The sequence below is a fragment of the Calypte anna genome, chromosome 1 (genome assembly GCF_003957555.1).
Source record: "Calypte anna isolate BGI_N300 chromosome 1, bCalAnn1_v1.p, whole genome shotgun sequence".
NCBI lineage: Eukaryota > Metazoa > Chordata > Aves > Apodiformes > Trochilidae > Calypte > Calypte anna.
Genome location: NC_044244.1, coordinates 175,682,409 through 175,704,437, shown reverse-complemented (window position 1 = coordinate 175,704,437; position 22,029 = coordinate 175,682,409). Strand labels below are relative to the sequence as shown.

The 22,029-nt window shown below is 39.6% G+C and overlaps 1 protein-coding gene across 1 annotated transcript in view; it reads left to right on the top strand.

Moving 5' to 3' along the window:
* Positions 1–22,029, top strand: part of KL (klotho) — a 48,431-nt gene that overhangs the window by 15,891 nt on the left and 10,511 nt on the right. The window contains exon 3 of the mRNA XM_030460818.1: positions 18,588–19,098. Coding sequence (XP_030316678.1) covers positions 18,588–19,098 — 511 coding nt within the window. The remainder of the gene's footprint in view (positions 1–18,587; positions 19,099–22,029) is intronic.

Below are 22,029 nucleotides of genomic sequence, written 5' to 3'. Positions count from 1 at the left end.
TCAGGCATGTGATATCTGTGGGGAAATGATGTTCCCCACTAGTTTTCCTGGGGACTGAGTTGAGTTGTCTGACAGTGAAGCAGCTGATGCATGTTAACATCATTCCTCCCTTGCAAAGGCAGTCAGCAGTACCAGCTACACCTTGTAAAACCGGAGCAAGCAAATGGCTGTGATGTCTCATGTAAGATCTCATGGGCAGTGAGTAGCCCCAGCCTGTGGCTTTTCATTCCCTTTTGCCAGTTTGCTGTCACTGGTCCATCATCACTGCTGATGTATGATGAAGGCATTTCATGGCTTTTCCAAGAACATAAAGAGAGCAGTAGTTGGAAAGTGTAGCTTAAAACATCAACAAAAGTGAAAAACCTTTAAATTAACACCACATATGAGCTATCACAGTCTTCTCTGGAAACTGAAGATGTTGGTGTCTTTTAGGGTCCCATTTCTCAAAAGAAGTTATTTAACCTCATTCCAATTTAAGTAATAGAATAGATATTTACTGACTAGGATAAGTGGAAAAATTAAAGTGTACCTAAGTTTTAAAAATTGAAAAACTTTACTTTAAAATTAATTGCAAGATATCCTTCCATCACCTAAGGAAAAGTAGCATAAGGAAAGATATAAAGCCATCTGGTTTGGGGGAAGATGATAGCATTTAAAAAACTTCCAGACCTAGTGAATGCTTTTTGTCTGATCTGTCAAGGTGATCATATTGAACATTGACAGGAAAGATTAATTTACAGTATTAAGTCAAGCCTGACCCACCTGATAGTTTTCTGTGAGAGCTGATTAACTAGAAAAAGAAAATATGATAAATCCAATGAATCTGTATTTTTAGTATGATGCTTGAAATGGTGGCACATGGAGAGTTACTGCTTCAGTTCAGGAGGAAGGGAATTTTCAGCAATAGCTAGGAAATTGGTAAAGAAAATATCACAATAAGTTGCACTGAAAGTAGAAGCACCAGGCTCAAGGGCTGCTCCTACCTAAACTTTTTAATGCATTTTAACTCCCATGCTTTGTCACAGACTAGTATTACACTAAATAGAGCATCAGATAAACTTGAGGCAAAAATGTCAGTGCACAAGATCATCAGGATAGTAAACAGGTGAACAGAAACACTCAAAAGATTTTTCCCATAAGATGAGAACTTGCTAATCACAGCATGGCCATCAGATGCCAATATAATCCAGCTGTGACAAAGACACCTTTGCTTCTAGTCTGTATCAGGCAATGTTTCCAGCAGAGATGAACAACTACCTCATTAGACCTTGACTTATTTACCTGAGCAAGAAGACTGGGAGAGGATATGCTTGCTGTCTATAAATAGATCAGTGGTAGAAACAAGTGAAGGAGAATAACTACCCAGGTTCAAGAAATGTTTTGGTGCAAGAACCAAAGCGATTATACTGAACATGAACAAATTTAGCCTGAAAAATCAGGGAAAAAGGAAGCCATTTGTGATTCTGTAGCAGTCTCACAGAGAGAATAGTATGAACAAAATACCTAGTCAATGTTCAAGTGAATTGGGATCAGCTTATAAACAGGATTGTGTCACATACATGCCCGTAGCAGCAGAGTTGAACCTGATGCTCTTCAGGCTCTTAATTTTATAATCCAGTTTTCCTGTTCCCGGGCAGATAGTAGACACAGGATCATATATATGGTAATGACTTTTATTCAGTAAGGCATTGTTTGTATTACTATGAGAATTCTCTGAAGTCAGAGTTCTTTCATAGTAATATGACTCAACACTGTCTTCTGGAATATTGTATCATTTAACAAAGCATTTGTAGGACCTTGCTCAGAATGATTCACACTTCTTTTGTGAAATCTTTTGTTGGCTCCACAATGACAACAGCAGTTGCTTGGTCATCATCATGCAGGAACTCAGGGTGATTCACAATTATCAGGATTAACTCCTGGTTTGCAGTGAGTCAGGCTTGTGGGAGGACTCTGCTTTCATTCCCATTTTTCTCCTGCAGCATAGTCATCCATGAAAGGAAGGGTTATGGAGGTAGCACCCTCAAAGTAACAATAAACTGCTCTTACTTAATGTATGTACCTATTAAGTATATTTAATTAAACTGTGCTAAACTATATACTTTAAATTGGAAAGAACCATTTAAAACTTAAAGGGTGGGAACAATCTCATTTACTTTAGATACTTGCAATGTACACATTGTACATTTGAAGTAATCAGGTTATGGTCTGTGTGTGCTCAGGGGAGAGACTTTAAAGGCATGATAAGTCTGATCAATTTTACCCATATACATTAGGGTAAGATAAATGGCAGTCTAGAATTTCTCATTTCTCTCCATGGAGTATAAAAGAAACCTAAAGCTAACAGTTCAGTCCTTTTTACACAGTGTGTTATGAACTTTGGGATTTTTTTGCCATAGCAGGTTCTGGAAGCAGCTTGTACTAGCAGACTCAAAAGGAAATAGGCAAATATGTGAACAGAAGCCCACAAGCAGATACTTAACAATATAGGCAGGAATAGTGGGGATGTCTGGGAAGCAGGAGGCTAGGTATCACACAGTTACTGGAGTTATTTGCTCTCTTAAAATAGCACTTTGTATTGTTGTTGCTATCAGAGGTGGTACTGGGCTGGATGAAGTGTTGATCTGACTCAGCAGAGCATCACTTCTGTTCCAATGTTGTCTCCCTGTATTATCAAATGTGCCCAGTGGCTCACTAGTTGATAAACATCTAATGCATCTAATGCACTTGAATAAAACCTATCCTAATATTCTTGAGTTATTTTATGTTTCAACATCCCTGGAATCCCTACTGTTTCTTTAGTATTTCTTTCCAACATGTTTGCTTTCTTGACCCTCACTAGTATGAGGAAAATGGGGTTTGGTTGCTACAGATGGAGCCTTATTTTTTTTCTAAATGTTCATTTCTACAGAGATTTTTTTGCTTCCCAGTAAAATAGTGAGAACTTGCATATGTGTCTCCTATCTTAGCAATTCTAGAGGAGTGTTTATGTATAAAAGAGTTTCCAGTGAAAATCAAAGTTTAGTTAATGCAATCTATTGCTTCCTTCCCTCCTGCCTCCCTTCATCCCACCCTTTCTTCCTCCCTTTGTCTCAGCAAAATGCTTGGCTCTTCAAGTTTTTCAGACCCTGATTCAGGCCAATAATTTGCTTTTCATTTACGTTTGAGCACCTAGTTAAATATTGAACTGCCAGCTGCTCTGCTTCCTCTGGCATCATTGATTGAAACACAATTCTGTGTAAACTGTGTAACCTGCGAATTTCTTAATATCTAAAGCATCATCCTGATTTAATGTATCCTGTCTTAGATCCATTTTTTCAATATCCTTTGTACTACATACTCATTGAATGTCGTGTTGGCATAGCTGTGGCTAATGAGAACCTTTTTCTCTAGGACAAAATGGCTGGACACCTCTCTCACTACCTTCTGCACTAAGTGGGATCTCTCAAAATGAAAGATGATTTTCCTGTTTGATTTTGATTAAAGGTATAAAACTTTTTATGCTTTTGTATCATTAGATTGTTTAAACATATATTTGCAATAACATTACAGGAACATGTTTGTTTTGGTTTTTTTTTAAACACACAAGTCAGGACTGTGTGTGAAACACGTATCTCCTAAATGTTTCCATTTGCTGTGCTATGGTTTGTAGCCTGCAGTGGTTTTGGAGCACCCAGCTGGACTGGTTTTGGATGAAAGTCATCTGTAAAGTGCTCTGCAGGAGCATACCTAGTGTGATCCAGCTGCTAACCATCTTTTGGTGATCCTAGGTATTGGGTCCTCAGGTCTACTTTTAGCTAAAGTAGCTTTAGGTACTATGGCTGGAAATGAATCAGCTACAGAATGTAATTATATTAGCCTGAGGTGTACACACTTTAGCTCCTTTTCCATCTAACATGCTCAGAATATATGTAAGCCACCTGGCTGCTTACATGAGCTTGTACTGCTCTAAAAATCAGTGACAGTATTTGAAAAAAAATCAGTCACTGGATACATTGCTCTTCCTCTCCTCCTCTATTCAGTCCTGAGATATCTGATTAGTCTGTTATCTGGTAGAGGGGCTGTAACAAATACTGAGCTAGTTTACAAAAACTTCTCTGGCTCAGAGCATTTTGGTGGATGACTGCTTCACGGAAATCTGTTGAAGTTTTTGCTGTGCCTCTATAGCTCTTTGGTGAATTACTTAGAAATGAGGCATCTCTCCAGACTCTTGGAACTTCTCTCCTTTAAAATGGGCAGTATTTTGTTAGATACTGACCTAATTACCAGAACTGTGTGGTCTCCTGACAACTGCTGATGTACCTGTCCTCATGGTGGCTGTGAAGTGCCAAGTGCCGGGTCCTGCACTTTGGCTACAACAACCCCATGGGGAGCTACAGGCTGGGGACAGAGTGGTTGGAGAGCAGCCAGACAGAGAGGGACCTGGGAGTTTGGATTGACAGGAAGCTGAACATGAGCCAGCAGTGTGCCCAGGTGGCCAAGAAGGTCAATGGCATCCTGGCCTGTATCAGGAACAGCGTGGCCAGCAGGTCCAGGGAAGTGATTCTGCCCCTGTACTCAGCACTGGTGAGGCCACACCTCGAGTACTGTGTCCAGTTCTGGGCCCCTCAGTTCACGAAGGATATCAAGGTCCTGGAGCAGGTCCAAAGGAGGGCAACCAGGCTGGTGAAGGCACTTGAGCACAGACCCTATGAGGAGAGGCTGAGGGAGCTGGGGCTGTTCAGCCTGAAGAAGAAGAGGATCAGAGGAGACCTCATCACTCTCTACAACTCCCTGAAAGGAGGTTGGAGCCAGGGGGGGGTTGGTCTCTTTTGCCAGATGACTTTCAACAAGACAAGAGGACACGGTCTTAAGTTGTGCCGGGGGAGGTTTAGGTTGGACATTAGAAAGAATTTTTTTACGGAGAGAGTGATCCGGCATTGGAATGGGCTGCCCAGGGAAGTAGACATGGTTATACTGAAACAAATATAAATCCCAGACAAATTACTTCAGAAGTGTATCTGAAGCTGTGAGTTAACTGCTTTGTTAATGTTTTGTTCTCATGTTTCTGTATCTATAGTTAAAATGGTCAAGGAAAAAAGTTAAACTTTTAAGCCATGCACTAGAAAAGGTGAATACACAGGCATTTCTTTTTTTATATTAATAGTGCAATGATGACTCTTGTTCATGTATACAACAGTCTTGACACCACTGACTTAATATTTAGTTCTAGAGCAATTTGAAGTTTAGTATTGCACTCTGATAAATTCTCAGTTTTCCCCTCTGCTGGTTCCTTCAACCCAGTGCTTTTTTAAAGACTTCATTCTGCAGCTCTGTTAGCCAAAGAGAAAATGCATTTTTGTAGTTGTCTGATGTAAAGAAAGCCCACAGACAACTATTCAAAAGAGAATTATGAACAGAGGATTAGCAAAGGGCTGGTTAAGGAAACCTGAAACATGCTAACTTGAAACATGCTAAATTGTCTTTTAAAAAGTCACGTGCTAGGCCAGCAGAAGTGCTCATTACACCACAAGAATAAAGTCTAAATAATAACTGTGCAAAGTATGTTTTAAATTTGTCCAATTGACACAATATTTATGACAACCTTAGTCTGTTATTAAGATAATAATTCTGGTCAGAAAGTGTCTAGGACTATGGTGGAGAGAGCACAGAAGCTGAAGCAAGGATTGCTGAAAGAGGAGTAGTTGATTAGCGTTAGCAATTAGTATGTATTAACCAACAAATGCCCTTTTCTGTGTGGCTTAGACTAAACAATTATGTGGGCAACACTCTTTCTTTTACAGTTTCCTAATTTTAAAAATTTTTCCTTTTATTTCTCAAAGGTTTGGTTAAAAGCTACTTTCAATATGATTCCTTTTTTTGACTGTAAGGCTGAAATTGCAGTACATTGATGTAGTAAACCCCTCTGTTCTATATTGCATCATATAAAAATACAGGATATCTGTTCAAAAAGGAAAAAACCATGGCTGGTATTTTAATATTAACTTTCTTAAGACTAAGCTTCTTAGTAGCTACATTAAAACATTTATTCAATATTATGTCAGCCAAACTAGTTGGATTCCGTGTGTACAAACAAGTGAAACCAGCTTAATTTCTACAAATAATAAAAAACACAAAGATTGTTCTTAAAGTGAGAATTAAATATTTAATTTTTTTTGTTTGTTGCAATTTTCTTAGGTTTTCAACTTTTAGCTCAAATGATGCTTTTCATTATGTTTGCAGACTACAAGAATAAAGCAGGAAAACTCTTATGTGTATACTTTTGAGTTAACACTCATCACTGGAGTAGTGAAATTTTATATATACTATTAAACATACATTTAGAAACAGACACAAAGGGACTTATTCATACCTCTGAAGTGTATTTTCATGCACTGGATGAGGTTCTAAACGCATTTCCTGAATAAAAAAGGATATGAATTGAATTCAGTTTAATCTTTGACTGCAGTTTAGCCAAAATCTCCTTAAAAAGACTGGATAAATACACATAAATCATCTGTGCCCTTGGAGAAATGCAAAGATGCAAAATTTTTTTCCACCATATAATTGGATGCCCCCTTTTGTCTCTCCATCTGTTTACTGTTGTTTGAGTCTCTAAAAATGTGGTACCCCAAGAGTTTGTCTTCCCACAGTGTATCTAATTTCCTCCATCTTTTCCTGCACCAGAATTTCTTACCTTCTGGACTCTGATTTGAACAGTTTCATTTTATCCTCTTGGTGGCTGCTGAGCAGTGTGGTGATTCCTCAAAATAAGGGTGTCTCATTTGAGTCTCCCTTACCTGCTGATGAGGTGGTGCCTTCACTGAGGAATTGGTTTTAATCCCTTCTACAGTTTCCCAGATCTTTTTTCATAGCCTATCATCATGTAAGCAATAACATTAAGGAAGAATTATGGTTAGAAATAACCATTGTGTTAACTAAAACTTACCAGTTAGCCCTTTGGTTCCTTGTGCTACTGCAAAGATGGGCAGACAACTGAGGGATCAAGAATATGAGTTTATGAACCATTCAGTTCTACTTGCCTTGTCCATCTCCATGGCCCTGTGATTCACTGTGTCAGCCTTTCAGGGGTCGTTGCTTTTGTAAAACTTTTGGTTTGAAAAAGTCTAGCTTAGGTCTTCTTGTTTTCCCTGCATCTTTCTAGGATTTTGATGCAGTGTTACATACTCTCCCAGAGTATATGATTTCCTCACAGTAACAACTTCATGCAATCACAAGGTTACATCTTTAAAAGACACCAGGGCTCAAAAAGTTGTTCATATAGACAAGAACCTACCATTTAAGAAGCCTAGAGTTACTGCCTTGCCTCTGGCTGCCTGTCCAATAGACACAGGCTTCCCGAAGGTCTTGTGTTGTATCTGCCCATGCAGATATCTTGGTAGTCCAGAACATCACATATGCTCTAGATGCCTCCATTTAAGCAGCTGAATCTTAGTTTACAAGTGGACATTAACACTTCTGACATGTGATGCTGTGTGTCAGGATCTGGAGTTGCTTTCTGCTCCCTTGGGTTGTGATTCAGTTGCTTGAGCACTTCAGTTGCTGCAATTCATGTTGTAGAATGCCTGTGACATTTGCATTGGCTGACAGGTTTGACACAAGATTCAAAGATGACCCATACTCTCCTGTCCTGTAGCAAGTCTAGGTTAGGCAGGATTTCTCTCAGACATGTTGGCATGAGTGTTGGTACCAGTGTTGGTACAGATACCAGGCCTAAAATATCATTTGGATAGAACCACACAACCACAGAGCTGGATTTAAGCAAAATGGGGGAAAAACTCAACAAACCAGGCAATAGTTCCTTCCTCTTCTGATCACTAAAGAGTTTTAAAGCTCAAATAAACACATGATCACCCAAAGCAGACTTAAATAAGTCATGACTGCTGAGTCAAGCTAAAGCTTATATGCATACTGTAGCCTGGTACTAGCAACAGCATCTTGTATATACTGGGCTACAATCCCCTTTTAGAATAGTCTGCAAACTTTGAGTTATTACTTCTGAATCTAAAAATGATGTTGTGAATCCTCCTATGGTTTCTATGCATTGGGACTGAGTGGTTGTTCTTTGGGGAGCTGTTTGCTCTTTCTTGCCTGGTATGGCCTCCTGATAAACCGCATAGGGTAGCAGTAAGTGAGGGCAGTCAGGTAAACTGAGGGTTGTCCACAGTCTTTCTTCTATTCCTCAGCTTGCTCAGCACTTAATAATCTTCTATTTGGTTCTAAATTACAAAGTATAAAAGTACAAGTAGGATTACACAACATAGACCCAAGTTCAAAGTTCCTGTAGCTGAAGGTCCCTGCAGGGACCACACGAGAGGGATTCACATCAAGAATGACATCTTACCTTCTCTATTGCTGTTGTATATGACTTATTTGTTTGTTATTGTAGCACACTGTAATAATTGCTTTTGTGGCTTGTTTTACAACCAACTCTATTTCTGATGTTACGGTTGAATGCATTATTATCTGCAACAATCACACAAAAACTACTCCAAAAGTTACTGAATTAAAGTTAATTTAGTATATGGTTTCAATGATTGTTGCAATTTGAGCATTACTTGTAAGAATGTAAAACTGAAATCACATTCTTCAGTCAGTTCTGTTACAAACCAGAACATTTCGGGCAGGTTATACACAATGAGATCGTTTGCAGTGATTGCTTTGTATTGGGTATGCATGTAAACACAGCTGAATGGCACATGAACAGTTGCAAGCTGATTAGGAAAAGGAAGAATTCCGTATTCACATCTGGTCAAACTGTAATCTAAACAGTTGTCTGAATACTGAAAACTCTTACCTTCATGTGTGTACTGCTTATCCTGATCAGCTGCTTTTTCATCCATCCAGAGGGCTAACTAGAACTTTCCAACTTAGTCCATAGCCCATTACCATTGTTGCACAGCTGTAATCTCAGAATACAATAGCCAAGGTCATAGCAGAGTAAACTCAGCTTATCATGTTGTGAATGACTGAGCTAATTTTGGTCATTAACAACCAAAATGTTTTGTTTTAAAAAAAACTTTGTTGATAACACCTCAAGTAAGTCCCCTTCATTCTGATTTGTATTTGCCTATATTATAGCACAGAGCTCTGATACAACAATTTTGTTCTGACCTTGCTTAATGTCACAGTTCAGACCCAGCTGGTAACAACCAGCCCTCTGCTCACTCTCCCTCACCCCTGCTGTGGGATGGGGAGGAGAAAACCCACCCAAAGCTCGTTAATCAAGACAAGGACAAGGAGGTTTGCACTCCCTAATTATGGTTACGGGCAAAACAGACAGACTCAACCTGGGGAGGAAAAAAATTAGTGTAATCTATCAGAACAAGAGAATGAGAAAACATGACCAGATCTTAAAATACCCTCCTCCCACTCCTCCCTTCTTCCCAGGCCCTCATTACTTCACTCCTGCCCCTCAGGACACAGGGGGGATTTAGGGTCAGTTCCTCACACGGTGTTTCTGCTGCTCCTTCCTCCTCAGGGGGAGGACTCACAGCCTCCCCCCCTTCCCCCTCCCAAATACGGGGTCCCTCTCACGGGAGAGAATAATTCAGAAATTTAGTTCTGGTGCCAACTATGTAGGACCAAACACCTCTGTAGCACTCATTGATACCCCCAGCTGGTGGAGGTTTCTTTGAATTCCTTCTTTGTTGTGGCTGCCTGCTGGCTGTTGCTTCCCACAGAGGAACTCCCAAGGGGAAAATCTATCCATCAGCTCACTATCCAGAAATACCTTCGGGAGTGATTTGGTGGGTAGGACCCAGTCAAACCACCAGTGCTGTGGTTTCACACCTCTCTTTGTCATTACCTTGTAGTGATGTATGTGAGCACTGCAGCAGCTGCTGGCTTGTTGTGAGACTGATGAAGGACCTGCCAATTTTATATTGGCAACTATGGAGCTGGTGTCTGTGGGTGCTGAAAAGGGTGGGAGTCTAATTTATGTAGTAGAAATGTTTCCCATAATACACATTAAATAATTCTGTACCCATTGTTTAATTTCTTCTCCCACATAGTAGCCTCCATATAAAGAGGCTACTTTATATTGCCCTAGCCTCTTCAGAACTACTTGTGAATTAGATGAGATCCCCATGGTACAGTCTGGGGACCACCTATTGTTGTAGCTGATTCTTCTGCTAAGCTCATAATATCACTATTCTTAAATATGCTGAGCTTGGTAATTATGCTTTTCACCCACTCTGTAATTTCTGGAGCACAGTTCTAAGTCTCCCAGGAGCACCACATGCTTCTTTTCATACACAGTGAACTGACTTTCCTTTTTTTTGTGATAAGGTGAATTCTGCTGCTCCTGGAGGGGTAGGAGAGTGCAAATAAAGTGACTGTGCAGGATCAGCATCCGTAGTGTGGCTATCTATGCCAGCCTTTTTCAAATGTTGAAAAGGTCAAGTTTTGCCACTGCCACACCTGAACAACTTGGTTAAAGGCTTAATCCTATCTGCAAGCATGGATATAAAATCCTGAGGAAAAATAAACAAACCCAGAAGAGATCTGAGTTCATGCAGACTTGTAAAGCAAGGAGCTCTGTATGGATTTTACTCACGGTTGAGAAGGTGATTAGTCTACTCCTAAATATTGTGCTCTTTTCTGTAGCACTTCACCTCTTCATCAATTAATTTGGAATTGTCTTTCCAAAGTTATGGCTTAAATTTGTTAAATTAAATCTCTCGGCTCTTTCTGAGTCTGGCTGTGGGTACAACCTCATCTGTTTATGAAATTAAATGAATTTTATCAGCCTCAGATAATTTTCCCCATGTTTGGATGCTATGAATATTGAATAAACTTGGAGCACAGAGAAATCCTGGGGTGATGGGTGCATATAAAGGGGTACTGCTGCCCCCCAGAAATGTAGAGAGAAATAATTCTCAGCCTTACCCTGATCACAAACATAGCATATGCTAAATCTGTTATGCCAGACTCTGCATTTCTGCTACAACAGGTGTGGTTTATGGTGTCACAGAATTTGTTTCTCAAAAATCAGCCATTAGCCAGTGAATTCTGCTGTCTGCTTTTATGATAGGCCAGACTGAAGCATCAGAAATGCCTGATCTTCATGCAATTATTTGTTGTTCCAAAAAACTTTTCTCTGTGGTTTGAGGGTATTTTTACAGCTTCTGTGTCTGATGCTCAGGACTCATGAACATTTTGGCAAGAGTTTGCTTGCTGCTGTTTCTAGCACCATGTTACTTTCTCTGCAAGCAGAGGGTGACTTAAAATGCACTAATATCCTTCTCACTTTTTGGGTACTTATGTTTTCAGTTGTTGCAACCTCTATAGGATGCAACACTGTTCCAACCGTAAGATTCCTCCGAATTCATAGGGCTTTTTTCATACCCTTGGTTCTGCCTGTTCATCTGGTGCTTATCAGCACTTGGAACATGTGTGGCATTATCTTGGTTTGTGCTATTTTACTACAACCTATGCAGTTCTGTTCACTTGCTTTTGTGGATTAGAGTTAAATTATTTAGGACTTTTTCGTTTCTATCTTTTTCATGCTATTTTGTGTACTGGAGTAATGTTGACAGAATTGGAGGCTGTCCTGTTCTTGGGGAGGTTCATGCTCAGGTAGAGGGCTTTACAGGTCAGCCCCAGTTCTGGAGCTTTTATGTGTTTATATACCTCCAGTTCACCCAAAACAATGCTGATAGCAATGGTTATATCTTGGTCTTCCCCTAAGTACTGCCTGAGCATTGTGTCCCAGATTCCAATCAGCTGAGTCTTTTATCAGGGACTATTTTAGCTCTTTTCAGTACTGCAATATTGTCTCACAGCTTTAAATCAGTCAGACTGCTCTGCTCTGTACTTTTATCTTCTTTTTGTAGTCTGTTTAAGAATCTTTGATATCTTTAAAATTCACATGGGTGACAACATTCCTTGAACTATTTTTGTGCAGTTCCATAATTAATCTTTTCTGTCAGAGGTAACAGAAAATGATTAAACACATCAAGTGTCTCAGAAGCATTTGTTGTCAGAAATAAAGCTATTTTTATCTTGTCTCCCATTGCTTCTCAAAGGCAAATGCCGCTTAATTCTTTTCCAGATGACCTTTATGTTTTCAGAGACTGTTACATCTCCAGAGACTTCAAACTGTTTTCCCAGCCCACTCATCTCTTGGTGCTTTAGTTTATTTGGACAGGCTGTTGACTCCAGTGGCTGGGCCAGGCTGTCTGTGTGGGCAGGGGAGGAGAAGAGGCACTTTGTATCTCATCCTCATCTTTGTGTTAAAAATGGCCTGGGTGAATTGCCCCTCTGCTGTGGGCCTGAATTGCTCAGATGCAGTTGATGACAAAAATCAGGTGAGATGAGGCTGTCCCTGAAGGTGTTTGGTCAGCCTGTGCTGATGGTGCTGGGGGGATTTGCAGATGCTGCCTTCCCTCTGGCTGCAGGGTGCCTGCTGAGCAAGGGGCTGCTGAGCCAGGGTTTGGGCACAACTCAGGGTTTGGGCCACAGCTCAGGGTTTGGGCACAACTCAGGGTTTGGGCCACAGCTCAGGGTTTGGGCCACAGCTCAGGGTTTTAGTCACAGCTCAGGGTTTGAGCCCCAACATTTAGGCTTTCTGTACTTCAAAGGAGAGATTTCCTACAGCAGTTGCCTGACACAGTAAGGTCAAGGGGGTTTGGGTTTTCTTTGGTCATATGGCTGTCATTTTGCCTTTCTCTGCTGCTTATCTATTTGTGATAACATTCACTTATGCTTATATATACAGAATGTGAAACTAAAAGCCTTCCCAGACTTTCATCTGCTATGAAATTTAAAATCAAAGCGTAAAAATAACTCCTATCTACTTCCTTACCTCTTGAGGGGGGTTGGTTTTTTTCCTTCTGCTAATATTTTTGGAGTAATTGCAATGCCTCTTCAGGCCTTTGGCTTAGCTTCATGCTTTCAGGTTACCTTCTTTTTACTCTCATTCTAGCAAAGCTCTTCTATTTTGTCTGTAATGGGGAGAAAAGGTTTTGGGGTGTGTGTGGGGGGTTTTTTTATTCTAAATTTAGCTGCTGTCCCTTCAGAAAAGTATTTAATGTCATCTTTGGTGTTTTTTTCTGTAAAGGTATCGTACCAAACAGAGACACTGTTCTAAAATTAATCCATTCTACAACTTAAAGTGCCTTGTGTAATTTTTCTCCTTCTACACATTTCATAAGATCTGTTACAAGTTCTTAAAATAAGAATTATATTGTATGTATTTGTATGTATAGCAGACAAATTAATTCATGTTTCTGAAGTATCTGCATGCTAGTGACCAGTGTAGTGTGAAAAATGGTGACTAAATTGTAGTGAGAAAGGAATCAGTACAAAACAGTGTAGTAGAGGTGTTTGATCAATACAGTGACATTAGAATGTAACTGTGGCAAATTTTACATTAGATGGTTATAGACTGAAAAATGTTCATTTGGCATTCTGTGTACAATTAACAAGCTTATTTCAGGTCCCAGGTTGCTGAAATTTGTAAAATTCACCAAATTTATTGAACTGATCATCTGTTTTAATGTTGGCTGATAGAAGAAAATTAGAAAAATAAATATTTAGGCAGGAATTATAAAAGAAAAATGAAGTTATTACATGATTAATCTATTATCTATAGCAAATTCCTTAATATAGTAATACATTATCTTACCAGTTTTGAAATATGGGAAAAACCTTAACCAGCTTCTAAATAGCTGTATCCATTACTCAGTGTTAAGAATATGATTTGCCTCTGAAAAAGAACATTTGCCCAAAGACTGGGTGGGTGAAACCTACCTGATCTGGGGTCTAAGGGTGAAACAATACATGAAATGTGACATTGTTTGTTGTAGCTTTTGATTCCAATACTTGTTTTGATGAAACGGGAAAAAACACATCAGATTTTTCCTCTTCTTGGTACAAGATGCATGTTGACTAATCATATACTAGACTTTCCCATGTCATTCCAATAGTTACATCCTTTTCAGAAAAGCTTTTGATGTAGGACAGACAAACCACATTTTTGTTGGAGGTTTCTTCACATTTTGTTGGCCTGATTTCTAGTAATCAAAAAGCTTTTTCACATGTTTTCCAATTAACTCTTCTCTTTGTATTGCTAAATAAGTTTCAGTGACATTTTTCTATTCAGTTTCATTAACATGCAAATAAAGAGTTACTACAGGATAGTTCATCTGAGCGTGGAGACCAGGTTATTTGTGCAGTTTATTTATGAAAAGAGTGATGTTATTATCAGTGCAGAAGATACACAACTTAAAATTGAGACAACTTGTTCTAGAGGAATGAACACAAATGATGGGATCATGCTGTTCCCAATTATAATTCTTGATTTTCTCTTGTGAAAGTTATGCATCATAATAGATGCAAGTACTGAGAACTTGCAGACTGATACGTATCACTGCCAGACTCAGGAAGGTCTTGATGATCTTGGGCAGGAATTTAGAGGAGTAGTCAGGCAAACAAATGTCTGTGTTTTACTAGATTGACTTCACCTAATGATTCTTGGATCTGGCCTGCAATAGAGTGGAACATGACTGTGCCAGCTTGTGAAGCCTGTTTGCCCATGCTGATTTATTTCTGCTATCACTACAGGAATTTGGACTTTTTAGGACCAGCTCACTCTCTGGCATTGCAGGGGGCTTCTCTGCCTTGGAAATGTGTTTGACACTTCATTAAGGCTGAATTCTGGCATTATTGGCTAACTCTCTAGGGGATGTCTTTAAGGATGATCAAATATCAACATCAGAGTTTTACAAGTTGTGTATAGGTAGTGTGTGATCTGAATAGGGCTATTGGATGGAATAGTCAGAGGAAGAAGAAGATACCTACTTGAAAACAGGACTGTGCTGAATCCTGAGATGACCACTGACTTCTTCTCTCTGGTGACTGATGATAGGACCTGAGGAAATGGTAGGGAGATGTGCTGGGAGAAGTTTAGGCTAGATACAAGGAAAAAGTTTTTTACCTAGAAGGTGGTTGAGCAGTGGAACAGGCTCCCCAGGGAAGTAATTATGGCACCAAGCCTGCCTAAGTTCAAGAAACATTTGGATGATGCTCTCAGGCACATGGTGTGATTCTTGGGGCACCCTACACGGGGACAGGAGTTGGACTTGATGATCCTGATGGGTCCCTTCCAGCTTGGCAGATTCTGGGATTCTATGATTCTACATGAGTCAAGATAAACAAATGGGCTTACCTAAGGTCAAGCTGCATCTTGTAGTTTTCTTTCACTTTCATGGTGATAAAATACATCATAATTTTCTTAGAGACTGAAGTAAGTATTTTGAAAGTTAGGCAAATGCTGCTTAAAAGCTTTTCTGGAACAGACACTAGTAAGCACAGAGAGCCCCCATCCTAATTTGCAGCTTTCTCAATGCCAGCTTAGCTCAGCAGGTTAAAGAATGGAGGGTAGTATCCCCCAAAAAGGTCAGTCAGGTATTTGTTATCTACCAATACATGCTACTCTCTGAAAGCAAGTAGTAAGGGCAAGACTACCCAAATTCACCAGTCTGGAAACCAGCACACAGGTTTGAGCAGTTAATTCAGCTCCTGACATATGGGTGACTGCACAAGAGACTTTTAAAGTAAGATTTTCCAGTCCAGGCAGGTGATCAAGCATGTCTGTGAGAAATAACAAGGAGCAAAGTCAGGTAAGACCTCTCAGGACCTTGCAAAACCAGGGACACAGAGTCACTGTGCTGTGTGTCAGTAAAAGCACTGAAGTTTGGGTTGCCATGATCTTAATCCTAGTCAGATGTGAACTCAAAATATTTACCAACAGGTAAATCACTGAGATCAGGAAGTAAGATTTCAGATAAATATAAAGGCACTGATGCTTCTCACTTGCTTTCTCTGTTTTTGATATGGGAGGCTAAGCTCTGACTGCAGTTAATAGGCATCTAGGAGGTCTCAGATGTCCCAGCAAAGGTGTATAGGGTCATAGAAGCTACCACAGAATATTCTACCTGGCCTCCAGTTGCTGCTTCAGAAGAACAGCATCTCCCAATCTTTTTCATGTCTGTCAGTGTCATTCAGGTAAGAAATCTCAAAAAGGCCTGGGCATCTTATTAAATCCTACTGCTAATCCATAGTTCCTGGGACCTAAGAAGTAGTCCTGCTGAATGCCATGATGTGGCTGCTGCACTGGGGTATCACACACTGGGTTCCATTAAGTAGATTGACATGAAGTGGTATCCCATTAGCTTGGTAGAAGTACTGCCATGTGAAGCTTCCCAGGCTATTTAGGACATTTGCTTTGAAATGGCAGGCATGACAGAGGCCTGTATCATTCATGGAGTGGCAACTAGATGTCTGTGTGCAGGCAGCTGAGTGGAGCCCAAGATCTCCATTCACCTATAGTGGCAGCTTGGGCACCTTAACCCATGTAGTCAGCAAAATAAAAGTTGTCTTCAGCTCATAATGAGTCCACACCCTAGGAGTGGGATTCATTTGCCTGAAGATAGGTGTAAGTGTAAATTGACACATCCTATAGTATCTCAGGTGTCTCTGTGGGGCTGGGAGATGTGACTTAAGGTTTATGGGAAACTCACAGCTTTCTGAAACTACACTTAGAAGCTGGAATCCTCTGAATTCTCTAAAACTGCATTAGACACCCACTTTTAGGCAAATGAATTCTGTCCCAGATTTCCATAAAGACTCTCTGCTCTGTCACTGGCATCTTCCAGCTTTATTCCTCTGCAGTTCTGAACTATTTTTATCAATCTCTGTCCACAGAGCCTGGGGACTGTGATGGACTATTTTCCATGTTTGGCTGTTTTTTTAATGGAAACAGTATAATTCCACTCAGGCACACTCCAGGGGGCAGACATTTAAGTTGGCTTCTTCTCACCTGCTTTCTTCTGTCAGTAGAGCACAAATTCTCAGGATTTGTGTGTCACAAGTGGAGAGAAATAGACTCCCAAAGAGTGACTCTCTGCGTATCTGAGACAGCAGCCTTCTCACTTTCTAAAGAGGCAGACTAGAAGGCTCTGCTTCAAGTTAAGTTGAATGAGATAATCCCACGTTTTTACCCTTTTTTCATTGCAAAGCTGTGGGATTCCTTCCCTCCTTGCTTCATGGTAGAATCAAGGATATTAAAATGCCATTGATAGGAGTAGGGAGGACTGAGAGTTGTGAGGCAAGTCTTCCTGGTGCTCTGTGGGTGGGCAGCACACCCAGAAGTGCAGATGGCAGAAATGGAATTGTGTGTTTGAGAGTGTGCCTGGTGGTATCTTAACATTTGGAGATGAGTCAGGTCTGACAGAGGACGAATATATAGCATCTTCATGAAGGAAAATTTGGGTGTGCAAATTTGAGTAGCAAGTGGTGGAACACTTGTTCCCAATAGTAACTTAAAAATCATATTTGAAGCATTGGATGTGGAACATTTTGGTCACAGCACATAAAGTCTTTTGTTCTTTCATCAGCATAATGGAGCTTCAGTGTGAACTGATCTCATATTTGTTACCTTTTTACTGATGAACTAGAAAAAAGATTTACAACTTCTACTAATGCATAGATGACAAAAATATAGGATGTTAATTCCTAGAGCAGTCAAAATTCTTTTGTAAAATAGGGGCAAAGAAAAATATATTTTAGATAGTGAAGAGCTCTGGAGATAGAGTATTTTAGATGAGTGTATGCTCACATCATAATGCCATGGCCACATAAGCAGGAATAATGTATCAAATTGTCCCTGGTTTTACTGCTGGCAAGACTTCCACTGGCATATTATGTCCAATTCTGCTTCTGCAGTTTAAGACAGATGATGAAAAATTGGAAGAGAATCAGAGAGCAGCAAGAATGGTTAAAAGTGCTCGAAGCTATGCCTGAAGATAATGCAAGGCTCCAGAAACTTAATCTATTTAGACATCAAGAGACTGCTTCAACTGACTCTGTAAGATCACAGGAGAGAAATTTGGTAGAAAACATCTCCTCACAGTAGCAGATGAAATTATACCAAGACAAGTGGTTGAAAATTTATGCTAGAAGTAAACAGCAAATTGCAATAAAACAAAACGAATTACTGGAGTAAATTATGAAGAGGTGTGGTAAATTACTTTTCCACAGACTTTTTAAAATCCAGATTGGTAGCTTTTCCTATATTGTGTGTTATGGTTCAAAGTGGAATAAATTTTATAGTGTTTCTTTGTCTTATATTGTTTGAGAGACCTGAGCAGTTTTAAAGAATAGATCTTCCTTCTTTATATATCTGTGAATATATAGATAAAGTGCTACTCCTATAATGAAAACATACTTTGGAACATGTTTAGTTAAATGGATTTTCATTTTTGTAAATACTTGAAGTATGTCTGTGCTCAATAATAAAAGTTAATCAAGGTATCTTACTAACTGCCAAAAATGTGTTCACTGCCTGGAACAGCATCTCATGGAAAACTGAGATGCTGTTTTCCTGACCAAATAGCTGTTCCCAGTTTACATATGGCATTAAAGAAAAGTTAAATTAGGGGTTGTAAACTGCTGATGAGTGAATAGAGCTGAGCCCTCAAATGCTGTGTTTCTATGTGACTCTTGACCTCAGTACTTGAGACTAACTGTGTTACTTAGGATGGATTTTCAGGTGCATTCATTGCAATCTTTCTTTTCTACAGGCCCATGCTAAAGTCTGGCATCTCTACAATGACCATTTTCGTCCAACTCAGAGAGGAAAAGTGTCCATTGCCCTTAGCTCCCACTGGATAAAACCTCAACGTATGACTGAAAAAAACATAAAAGAATGTCAAAAATCCCTCGATTTCGTGCTTGGCTGGTTTGCTAAGCCCATATTTATTGATGGTGACTATCCAGAGAGCATGAGGAGCAACCTCTCGTCTCTGCTGCCTGAATTCACTGAAGCTGAGAAGAATTACATCAAGGGGACAGCAGACTTTTTTGCTCTTTCTTTTGGAGCTACTCTGAGTTTCCAGCTCTTGGACTCCCACATGAAATTCCAGCAGTTGGAGTCAATAAGCCTGCGGCAGCTCCTGTACTGGATAAGCAGGGAATATAACAACCCCCAGATATTCATTGTGGAGAACAGCTGGTTTGTTGCTGGGAGCACCAAGAGAGATGATGCCAAATATATTTACTATCTCAAAAAGTTCATTATGGAAACTTTAAAAGGTAGGACTGAGGTTGTATTAATAGATAACTGACAAAATCATAATGCAAAATAGCCTGCAAAGACTCGTTAAAGGAACAGGGTGAAAACAAAGTTGGGTCTTTAACATTCATCTTGGCATCTGTGAAATCTCCAAATCCTTTTCCTGGGTTTGTTCTCCTCAGCTCTTGAGAGCCTTAGTATTTGGTGAGCTTGATGATGCTGTCTTTGACCTCAGTAGGAAAATTTCTACAGCCTGTGGTGGGAGGACTTGCCAAATGTGTGAACTATAATTTCAGTGGTCTTAGGGAAGTTTTACCATGTTATTTATTAATAATTGCTTTCCATTTTTTAGATGCATGACTGCATATATACAAAAATTAAGAATATATGTGTGGGAAGGTAAATACTATGCAACAGGAGTTTCTCTGAAGATAATGGAAGGCTGAAAAAATACATCTTTAAAGGAAATTGGAACCTTTTCATGCTGTATCTCAGTGTTTCTGTTGCACAAATTTTACATTGGTACAGCTCTGGACATCAGTCACAATAATATGAATTTGTGTCAGTTTAAGCTGAACTGTGTGTTTGAGGTTATATAATACAAAATATTTAAATTACTAACCTACCTTTTTTTTTCCCCCAAACATAAGAGAAATACATTACCTTCTATGAGAGTTATTTTCTATTTTCCCATTTGCTTATGGCAAACCAGATTTTTTTCAATCATAGTTCCTATTTCTACTTTTTTTGTCTTTTAATTTCTTAACTTACAGTTTAATGATTTATTTGCTTGTCTACACTTCACTGTTCTAGTTTTAAAAACAATATTATTGTAGCTATTTGTTCAAATGAGATAACCATTTTATTACATTACCATTTTTGTACAGGAGATGGGCAAAAATGGCTTTCATTTATTCTTGGTACTCATCAAGATACAGAGGAGTGCCACATTTGTTTCATCTGCAATTTCAGAAACCTTAGTATTGCAAATAAATGAAAAGGTGAATAAATACATGAGCCAGTGCATCCAAAATGGGAAGAATGCAATGCAGAGGGTTAGTGACTATTGCAAAGCCAATATTGCTGGTTTACATGAAATTGAAGTGGTGATGTAGGTGCTCATAGTGACACTGTATGCTGTAGACAAGTTATTTACCTTTTTTTTTTTTTGGAAGGGATCTCTTTATCTGGGATTCACAGCCCTAAATCATTTTACTGTTTAATATTATTGCCTTTTTTTTTTTTCCTTTCGCCCTATATTTAGGGTTGAATAGAGTAAATAATATAAAGTAGTTAAATATTCTGACTACATTTGGTTGGAGATGTCTGCTGCATAGGTGAGTATCTAGGGTCATATTCACTTCCCAGCTCTGTGTCTGGGAAGAGTAAATTGATTATACCTTTAAAATGGAGCATGTTGACAAGGGAGGTGTGGAGGGTCCTCTGTGCCATGGTGGCTCTCCCAGGGGTAAGGTCATTATCTGGGGGGTGAGCAGGTCACAATTCAAAGAATCTTAAGGACAACAGGAACAGGCACAGCCCTGACAAGCTGGGACTGAGCTATTCATAGAATCATAGAATCGACTGGGTTGGAAGGGACCTCAGAGATCATCAAGTCCAACCCTTGATCCGCTACCGCTGAGGTTACCAGACCATGGCACTGAGTGCCACATCCAGTCTCTTATTAAATATCTCCAGGGATGGAGAATCCACTACTTCTCTGGGCAGCCCATTCCAATATCTGATCACCCTCTTGGTAAAGAAATACTTTCTAATATCCAACCTAAAACTCCCCTGGCACAACTTGAGACCGTGCCCTCTTGTCTTGCTGAGAGTTGCCTGGGAAAAGAGACCAACTCCCCCTTGGCTACAACCTCCTTTCAGGGAGTTGTAGAGAGTGATGAGGTCATCACAGGTATGTCCAGAGGAAAAACAGATTCTTGGGCACCTTCCACATGGATTCAGGTTCTGTGGGCTTCACACATCTCTCACCTTCACTCCCTGTTGGAAAGCATCCAAGGGGAGCATTTATGGATTTGTATTAGAGGTCTTCCAGCTTTCCTTGGACTATTCTATACCAGTGAGCTAAACAAAGAGTGAACTGAAGTGCTGTTAATTTTTAACCCAGTTCTGGCTGGGTTCTGCCCTGCACAATAGCACACTTCTAGGCATGCAGCTGGGGGACTGCCCAGTTATTTCCAGTAGGTAGCATGGAGAGGGCCATTTGGTTGCAGAAGCAAGGACAGGTTAGGTTTCAGTCAGCCTGGCTTAGAAACCAACAGACATAAAATAGGGGGGAGACAGATAAAGAAAAAAGTAAAAAGTAAAAAAGAAACAAAAAACCCCTGGCCAAACCAAACAAACCCCAACTATTTTTATTTTGTTTTTTCAGTAACATGCAATTCCTGCAGGATACTGTATTTGAGACTTGCAAACCTTTTAGGAATTTTCAATAATTTTCAAGTCATTTCTTGCATAGGTGACACTTAAAAGTGAATGCATTTTTTTTAAAGAAAGATTTGAGGATAAATTTAATGAGGTGCTGAGGAAGTGTAGGAGTGCTGATTGATTACTTACAAAAGGGACAAGATGCTGTTCAAAGAGAAATTCTCAGAGACATCATTTCATAAAATGGACCTGCATTGGATTTTACTGCTGGCATGGCAGGTGTCATCATGGATGAATGCAAAAGTTAGAAAAATACTGGAATTTGCCAAACACAAAAGTATAATGCCTTTAAGAGGAAAACTGCTCCATTTCCTTAGATATTTTCTCATGACCTCTGATAGAAACAGGGCCAAATTTATTGCTTATTTATCTGCCATTCATTTAATTGATTCAAAGAGAGCTACAATCAAGAGTCCATGTGGTCCTTCATAACTAATTGTAATGAGGTACATTAATAAAACTGGGAAATAAGGATCTTGAGATTTTGGTTGCCTGAAGTAATG